The following is a 9,396-nucleotide window of genomic DNA, read 5'->3' as shown; positions in this document are numbered from 1 at the left end:
CTGTACCAACAAAGTGTCAAAAGTCCTCCTCACATGACTGTAGATCTGTGTGAAATACTCGAATCACCTCTTTATACAGACATTTACTCCTCGGCCATCTCTTGCATTACCATTTCAGACAGTTCTCACCGTTTATTTACATCTTGCCCCAATGTCCAATGTCACGCCAGTTTTGGCTTGGAGCCATCTTTCTACAGTGCGACAGAACCGGACCGAACAAATACAAATCGGCCTAGGCGACGGTTAATTATGTAGAGATTCCGCGTTGGGAGATGAAAATTGGTTAATAGGAGATGAAAAGGTCCAGAGTTTAGGGGGTGACGGGGGGAGGTTGCCGGGGGAGGGGAGGGAGAGCGATGGTCAGTCAGTTGCCAGCGATGCTGTCGGTGATTCAACTTGTACTTATCGCAGGTCAGTTACAACGGAACCAACTTACGTTCAATTAAGTTAAGTTAAAATATGTTTAAAATTAAACCGGTCTCTTTAAACTATTGCTTAAACACGATTTTACCACTGTAAACCGATAAATTCACATGTTTAGGTCAAGGTGTTAACTTTAGCTTAAAATTCACATTAGGGGTGACTTTTTACGCCACTCTATAAGTTTTCAAACGTAAATCACTGAACAACGCATCAGAACTGAATAATTCTCATATTCAATTACAGACATAATGTTTTATGATATTATTCGTTAAAAAGTATAGATGCGTCCATATAGTGACGACGTTCTAAAACCTTATATTTAGTTACCGGCGTAGCAAGTTTATTTTTATGTGTTGTAAGCAAGGAAGTCATAACAATAATGTTCACACTGTTTTTATTTAGGTAAAATGATAATGTTATTTAGATCATACGTAGATGTTTAGGTAAAATTGTTTCCTTTTTTCATGCATTTGAGTTAATAGCTTAAATAAGTAAACCAAAAGTACTAAATATTACCCTTGTTTGATAAGTTACCGTAAGCACGACAGGTAGATCTGGTTGACGTTTTGAATGACCCAAACACATACAGATTAAATAAAAATCGTTCTTGATTTTCAATTCATACATTATGCAAACAATGTATTTCATTTACAAAATATTGTATAGCTAACTAATAAACCCTTTAAAATGTGAACAGTTGACATAAAAGTTGATAGTTATTTTCAACATTAGGATTCAGGATTACTTGAATACGTCTTCATCCTTGGCCAACATTATCAGATAGATTGCGTCAATTAAATTACTATATAGGCTACAATTTTTACAAAAATAATATTTACAAACACTACAGTTACTTTGTGGCATGGCGGTTTGGATTATTTAGGATTTAGGAAATATTTAGGATTGGAGGTTTGGCTTCTAGGGACTTTGAAATCAAAAGTATTGAACAGTTTTCGCATATTGATATTTTTGGACCTCGGTAATAGTTTACTTTCCAATAGTTCAATTTGTTAATGATGATGACGTTTAGTCATATTTTTGTTTCAAAGTTAGGTCTGAAGTGAATAAGATTTTGTATTATTTCCTATGAATAACTTGTATTTTATTTATTTATTTCTCTTTAACATACCATTGCATGTAATTAAATTCAAGTATTTTAAATGTTTTAATTTTACATGTGATAAAATGTAGTTCAGGTGATAGCAGCAACTATGAAATCGGTCTACCAAATAGGTTAAGTTTAGTGAAATGTATACAGTAGTTATTTACGGTTCGTTTTGAAAAAAAAAAAAAAAAAATAGGAGTAGACAAAATACCTATAATGCTAAAATTTAATACCTCAGTCAACAATTTAGTTATCAACAAAAGCACACTTGATAATCGTTCACTTAGGTTGCAATTAGTATAGCCTACATAGATATTATTTGGTTATAAACATACAGCGCGTTTATTTCACTTAATAAATATGAACTTTCTGTAAAAAATATTGTTGGAAGGAGAAATATTTTAAAATGAAAACCTAAAATGACATAATTTCTTAATTACAAGGCAAGCTAGAAGTTGTACATAAACGGGGAAAGTTTGGCGAACACGTTTTGATGAGTCAGTTAGTAATGAAAGTTTCGTAGCCGTTCCGATTTACCATCAAAGAAACCCATAGAGATATTTCAAATATATGTGTAAAAGACGTTTACAAGGCGAAGTATTTTGAATTTTTGAAAGTTTTACATACAGATAAACGTACGATACACAAGGAAACTGATTACTTATAATCGTGTATGACGTTTATACCCAATTGGATATAAGACGATAAGCCCGTTTGTAGAAAAAAGCTGCCAACGCAAGAGGTCATGATCATATTATGCTGACAGATTTCCGTGTGAGGATCGTGGGTCCTGTGACAGCATCCAAGCAAATGTGGTTAATATCGTAGGCAACTGAACCTAACGTAGATCTAACCCCACATTATCTACCCCTAACCATTAAATAAATCATGAAACAAAAGTTTTCACTTTTGAAGCGTGAAACATTTATCTAACCTAATGACTGAAAGAACAGTTTTTATCTCGTTTGCTGATATTTGTGAGTATATTTTATTGGAACTTCATAATCATTATGCGGATACATTTCCAATGTACTCTTATGAAGCCCGGTTCAAAAACAATAGTCCTCGTAGTTCTGGTTCGAGGGGGGCTGCCAACTCGAATTTGGCATCGAAACCTCGATGGCCAATGCCAAAATTACCCGCACATAGAGCAGAAATCAACATCTATTGATGATACTTGAATTAGTTACTCAATAATTAGCCTAGGTCTCCGAATAAGCCTTAGACCAGTGTCAGACGCGTTTTCCTCAGTTTAGATACTTAACAAAAATTGAACTTAAGACTTATAATTTTTTAATACTTACGAAGTCACGACTTTCCTTAGCTTAAAAGTTTTCGTCCGCTGTTTTGAAAAATATTATTTAGCAAAATATATTTTCGTGATAAATTATGTGTCTGCTTCTGAATATAATGTGTATACTTGTTGGAATTATCAATGTCAACACTTGTACAAAAAAGAAGAGTTCAGCAGTTTCCCGGAATCTAACTGGATACAGTTTTTTGAATATACTTTGGCATACTAGTAACTGCAAAGTATATCCAGGATTAGTACTGCCAGTTATAAATTACACACTGATACAAAAAATAACTCAGTTCAGGCAAACAAATAACGTGTTAGTCCCGGGCCTAAAACAAATAAATATCACTGAGCCCAACGAGTGCATAGGTTTGCTGCAACAAGGAACACACAAATGCGTTTTTGTCAAGTTTCAATGTCCGAAGAACGTTTGCTACACCCCTTGACGATTTAACTGTAAGAAAAGCAATCCACACGAATCATTCAGTCATTAGACACCGAAACGCATTCAGCTATTTGCTTATCTCGTATACCAATAATTTTCTAAGTTAGTTTTTTAGCCGAATTGAATTTTAGCGTGAATACAAAAAGTCCCTATTCCATGATCGGATCGGCGATCGGAGAGTGGTCACGAATTAATTATTTCGTTTGGAAATTCGATTAATTCTTTTTCAGAAAAATCTGAAACCCTCCCCAATATTATCATACCTTGATATAATGCTAGATATAATACGAGACAATACGAGATAAAGCGATACTCGTGAGATTAGCCAAGTCTCCGTTTCTCACAGTGTAGCAGAGAGGTGTGATTAGTATGAGAAGTTGACGCACTGTCTGGTATGCAGAGTGCTGACAATAAGACGCTACTATGTGCAGATACCTGAATCTTCCGAGTATTGACAGGGGTTGTCTAGAAACACTAATAATTCTCAGTAAAAAGTATTACTCAGATTACACAATTTCAAAAGTCGATAAAAAAGAAAGAGGGATTTGTATGACAAAATCCGACCTTTGATGCTTGCAACTGTTTATGAACGATAGCCTATTTATTTGCCAATGATCTTGTACAAAGTGTATTAAATGTGTCACTCATTGGTTAAATATCACTAGTTAAATGACGGACCTCATTATCCCATCAATAGAAACCACTGTGACTAATAATGGTCATTGGATTTATGACTATGTTGGCAATCTGTAAACGAAATAATTACTGATAGCTGGGTCAGTGTGCGTTTTCCCGACGTTAACCCTAAGACCTTATGATTGCAGACATTGATAACTCTTTCACTGATAGGTTTTATAGTTTATGGTTACGATATCTGAACTGTTTTATTTGTTGTCTAAGGTCCCAAAATGGTTTGTCAACTGATTATGTTTTAAAAGAAGTATTGATTTTTATTTTACGTCAGCTATTTTTTACCTTTAGTGGAAGGCTACAAAGAAACAAAGTAATTTGGATGTTTTACTTTTTTTACGATTTGACACCGACGTTAGGAAACAATCAATGTTTCCTACAACAACTCAATTCAAAACACAATGTTCAAAAAACAATTCAATGTTCAATGTTCAATGTAGATGTTTGTCTATAAACGAATTAGCGGTTTGCTGTGCTCTATTTATGCATGTATTTGTTGTAAAAATATTTGCTTACGCTAATAGCAATATCAAAAATACTGTTGTAATAAATACATATATTTGTTTTATCCATTGTATGGTTCATAACGCATTCGCTTCTTTTGCGATATTACCTTCTCAATGTGTATAGGGTGGTTATTAATAATGTCTTCTCAATAAGTGCCAAAAATAAATATTTGCAATCCGGAGATCGTGTTTATGACTGAAAAATGTTTATGGATTGAGAGCTTTCATCCAAGTAAAAAGTGCACTGAGTATTAAGTGAGCCGAATCGTTTCTTATTATCAGTTAAATTATTGAGTATTAAGTGCAAACGCAGCTTTTCACCACAAGACAAAATAACGAGAAGCATATGATATTTAGTTCAAAGTTAAATACACCAATCCAGAGAACCTACGGTATAAATTGAAAGTTATTGTTGCTAAGAAACAACAACAATGTAACAAAGTAACAGCTGATTCAAGGGCTCTCATTGGGCTTCTTTCGTCAAAAAACATTAAAACTGTTTAAGGATTATACTATACATGGTTCATACATGGTTCATATTATTTGTAAGGAGTAAAAATTAAGAACTAAATATTTGAAACCTAAAAATATTGCAATCAATTGCAGTTGTGTCTGAGATAAGAATAGCTTCTGCAAGACAAAATATGAAGACAGAGGATACATGTATTCTTACTTGCACATTTTAGGTTAATATATTAGTTCAAGATTTGGTTTATTTTTTCCTTGCCCATATCTTTCATGCCAATATGAATATATGTTTATTTATATCTATAAATTAATAGACAGCATGGTTCTCGTTGCAGGAAAATCTGCGTATATTAAAAAGATATTTTCCTGTGCAAAATCCCTTTATAAATTAAAAAAAGCTCAAAAATAAGCAAAAAAAAACACAAATTAGTTTAAAATGAAAAAAAAAATAACATGGCCTTATGGTTTGCCATGCGGTGATGAAATAACAACGAAATATAAACAGAAAATCTAAACAAACGGAATAAATTCCAATCAAATGTTTTATTTACAGCGTGGGTTGAAAATAGAGAAGTCTGTAAATTACATATTTTTGATAGAGTTTTCAACCACTGGACGACCTCTAGTTTTTATTAACATGCTTAATCCTATTAAGTTAAGTTTATACTTTTAAACATCTAAAAATTTAGTTAATTGCAGGAAACTATTCACAAACATGTTTTGAAATCACAACAGCTTAGGAAGTATAAAGCATATATTAAGAATATTTTAATATCAAAACTTTCCTTTAAGTCCAATTTGGGCCAGGAAATAAGAATGCTTAACTTAGATTGGATTCACTTCACGCCAATTGGTTCGAAGTGACGTTCAGGCGGTAAAACTTCTCAGAACAATGATAAAAAAGGTGATTGATTACAAATATAGCAGTGTTATTTTGCACTTAGGCTAGTTGTTTATTTATGTCAAAGGAGTTAGACTTATCAGTCTCAAAGTTTGAAGAAACCAGATGTATTTGATGGAATATATCTGGACAGAATTATCCAGCCAGATTATTCAAATTACAAATACAAGTTTTAACGTTAATAATTAATTGATTTTAAAATAGAGGTCTCCGGTATAAATGAGTTCCGGATTATTAGGGGGTATCTACATTTGCTTGACCTAAAACGTACCTTAAAATTAAAAAACAAAAATTAAAAGGAAAAATATGGTCTTTGTAAACGAATTTACGGCCATCATGTAATCAGTGAGTACAAGTTTTCATACGGCGATGATCTCCTTCAAAAACACTGTTTACACAAAGTCAGTGAATCATGAATCCAAACTAAGTCTACTTGCCTTAAATTTGACCGTTCCTTGAATAAGACTTCGTTAAAGCGAAATTCAATCGTAGATTGTAGGTTACCCATTCGTAATGATAATTTCAAAAGGGCTCATACCTGTGGTTTGAGGGTTATTTAGTTTACAACACTTTTGCTGGTTCCAAGAGATTTTTTTTAAATATACAGGGTGAGTCTTCTAATCTGTCCTAAACAGATTGCAGACGAACGGCTTGACATACAGAGATGACACAAAACCGTTGCCCACTAATTCATACCCAAGGAACAACGTAAAAATATTTATTTAAAATTTTAAAATACAGTGTTCGAAAAACTGGGGGTCATGGGTTCGAATCTGAGAGTTTTCAAATGTAAACATATGTCATGTTATGCATCATTTTAAAGCTCTAGACTAGACAAACAATTGAGTGAAAACAGAACTCTTTTATCTTTATCCGTTTCAAAATGGCGGTCATTTGTATGGAAAATATTGATATTTACAGAATACCCTGTATCTTAAAAACCACTTAACCTATTTTCGTTCTGTTTGAAAATTCTTAATCCTTGTGAGTTCAGCTTTAATTTTATATGCGACTGTCAATTTTTAAAAAGTAAATATTTTCTTCAATGATTTTATATTTTTTTATGTTGGTAGCCTTGTAAAAAATAAAATTAAAAGTAAACATATGTGAAATGGAGTATCATTTTAAAGGTCTTGCAAAAACAAACAACTTTTAAATCTTTGGTAGTTTTCTAGTAATTAACCAAACTCCAATTGCCCGTATAAAACCTATGTTAGACGTGTAGTACTGGAGTTTAGTGGATGCAGATATACTATTCCCATGATACTGCACTTTTAACATGGGTTTTATACGGGCAATTGGAGTTTGGTTAATTACTAGAAAACTACCAAAGATAGACGGTGAGTTTAAATTTAAAAGTTGTTTGTTTTTGCAAGACCTTTAAAATGATACACCATTTCACATATGTTTACATTTATTTTTTTTATTTACAAGACTACCAACATAAAAAAATAAAATCATTGAAAAAAATATTTAGTTTTTAACACTTTAACCTGTCGCATATAAAATTAAAGCTGAACTCACAAGGATTAAGAACTTTCAAACAGAAAAAATGAGTAACAAATATTGATTTAATTGTTTCAAAAATGACCACCATTTTCCAAAATGGCATGGATATTTAAAAATAGGAAAACTGTGTATGTTATGGTCTTATCAAATTCTAGATGCAATTGTAAGACTTTTTTACTATTTGCATTTTCGCTCTAAACGTACTCGTTTAGGAGCTACATGATACAGAATGTACACCTCAAGTATTTTTTTTCTTAGTTTTAAAACACTGTAACTCCTAAACGAGTAGCTTTAGAGAAAAAAAATGCAAAGAGAAAAAACGTTTTTAAATTGCATTTACTTTCTAAAACAATCATAAAATATAGGGTCTTCCACGAGGAAAATCAAAGTTAGCGGCCATATTGGAAAAATAGCGACTAAAATTATTTTTTCAACTTGACCAAATTAAAAAAAAAAATTCAATGCAGTTACAATTTAACATTTTGTTATATCTCTTATAACTTTCGGATGAAATAGCTGGTACAATATCAATCACCCTGTATATACTAGATTTTGACACTCATCTTCGGGTTTGATAAAACTGGATCTGTTTGATAAACAAACCAACAGACAGACTGGACGTTTCTAGATATCTAGAAACAAACAAGAAATCTAAACAACAAACCTTCGTGTTGTAACACTTTTGAATTATGACTGAGGAGCGAAACCATACTCATTCTGGAGAGATAATTCTTTTTACGAGCCAACGAAAATGACTAAAATAGATTCTAAACGCACTTTGTTTGGATAAAAAACAAATATGCGTCATTTTACTATAGGAATCAATAATGAAATTTGATAGAATTCATTTTAAATTTAGTGTTTAATTTCTGTCGATTGTTTATTTCTATTAACAAGATTTTTATGTTCTGACTAGACAGGCATTTCCCCGAGGCGAGATAAGACAAAAATGGTGTGACTAGTTATCACACAATAATGCTTTCAAACTTTGTTGTCTAACCAATTTAAATATGGATTATATTTTTGAACAGATTTACAACCTTATTGGCAATATGAATAGAAGCGCAACTGGTATTCTCCATGTAAAAATAGTTTGTTTGATTTTTAAATATATGTCAATAAGTATGGTTTGGATATAAATTTACTGACTTATACAAAATTTAACTGTCGAATGATTTTCATTGTGCAATCATCGACACACACACATATACACATATTTATTGTGTATTTAATACAAACAAAAAATAATTTTGTAAGAACCCTAATACTGTATTCAAAGTTAAGAGGAGAAATAATTCATTGCTCATTGATATTTTTAAGAGGCAAGTCAACAGATTTCCGCTGAGATTAGTTTCTTTGCAATCATTCAGCTCTGACCATTAAAAAATTATAACTTTTAATAATAATATTTTATTAACTTCTTACATACAATGATCGAGTATAATCCATCTATTTGTACCCCAATAATTAATACAATAAGAGTTTTTTTCTGTAACATCCCTTTTTCAGCCATCCTACTTAACCAAACTTGAAGATTGAGGTGTAATTTTAATGTTTATAATCTAGCGCAGTGACAAACTGTATTGGAGAAATAATTTAATTTAGAGCATTGCCCCTTTGGCCTTTTGTTGCGATTTTCCCATATAGGGAATAAGCTATTGCCTAGCCGTAAGTGTAATGGAAATACCTAAACCCAGGACAGAATTAGTTTTTTTGCCCAGAGGCCGAAAACACCATTCATTTAATAAAACACCATATAAACGACAACTTCCATAAAAATGGTCTGATTTTGATTAAATTTTAATAAAAATGTGTAAACCTAAGTTTATTTGAACGAGTTCAGGAACCAGCATGATCGGACTATGGGTACGAAGTTTTATGTGTAAAAATAAGATATCCCATTTTTGACGCTAAAAACATAAAATTTAGCAATTTACTTCCATACCATTTTGTAAAAATAAAAATAAAAATAATGTGTTGGAGCGTTGTTGACATTTACAATAGCCTATAACTCTTTTTTGCTCACTATTCAAGTATTAAATGTAGACAATG

The 9,396-nt window shown here is 31.9% G+C and overlaps 1 protein-coding gene across 1 annotated transcript in view; it reads left to right on the top strand.

Moving 5' to 3' along the window:
* Positions 1-346: 346 nt before the first annotated feature.
* The window catches only part of LOC128995335 (carbonic anhydrase-like), a 32,166-nt gene continuing 23,116 nt past the window's right edge, over positions 347-9,396 (top strand). The window contains exon 1 of the mRNA XM_054420321.1: positions 347-411. Coding sequence (XP_054276296.1) covers positions 357-411 — 55 coding nt within the window. The 5' untranslated portion in view covers positions 347-356. The remainder of the gene's footprint in view (positions 412-9,396) is intronic.

This window comes from Macrosteles quadrilineatus, unplaced genomic scaffold, assembly GCF_028750875.1.
Source record: "Macrosteles quadrilineatus isolate MER2022 unplaced genomic scaffold, UCM_ALF_1.0 Scaffold_5__1_contigs__length_97177068, whole genome shotgun sequence".
In the NCBI taxonomy this organism is placed as follows: Eukaryota; Metazoa; Arthropoda; class Insecta; order Hemiptera; family Cicadellidae; genus Macrosteles; species Macrosteles quadrilineatus.
Note: the sequence above shows the minus strand (reverse complement) of the source record. Positions and strands in the feature narration are given on the sequence as shown.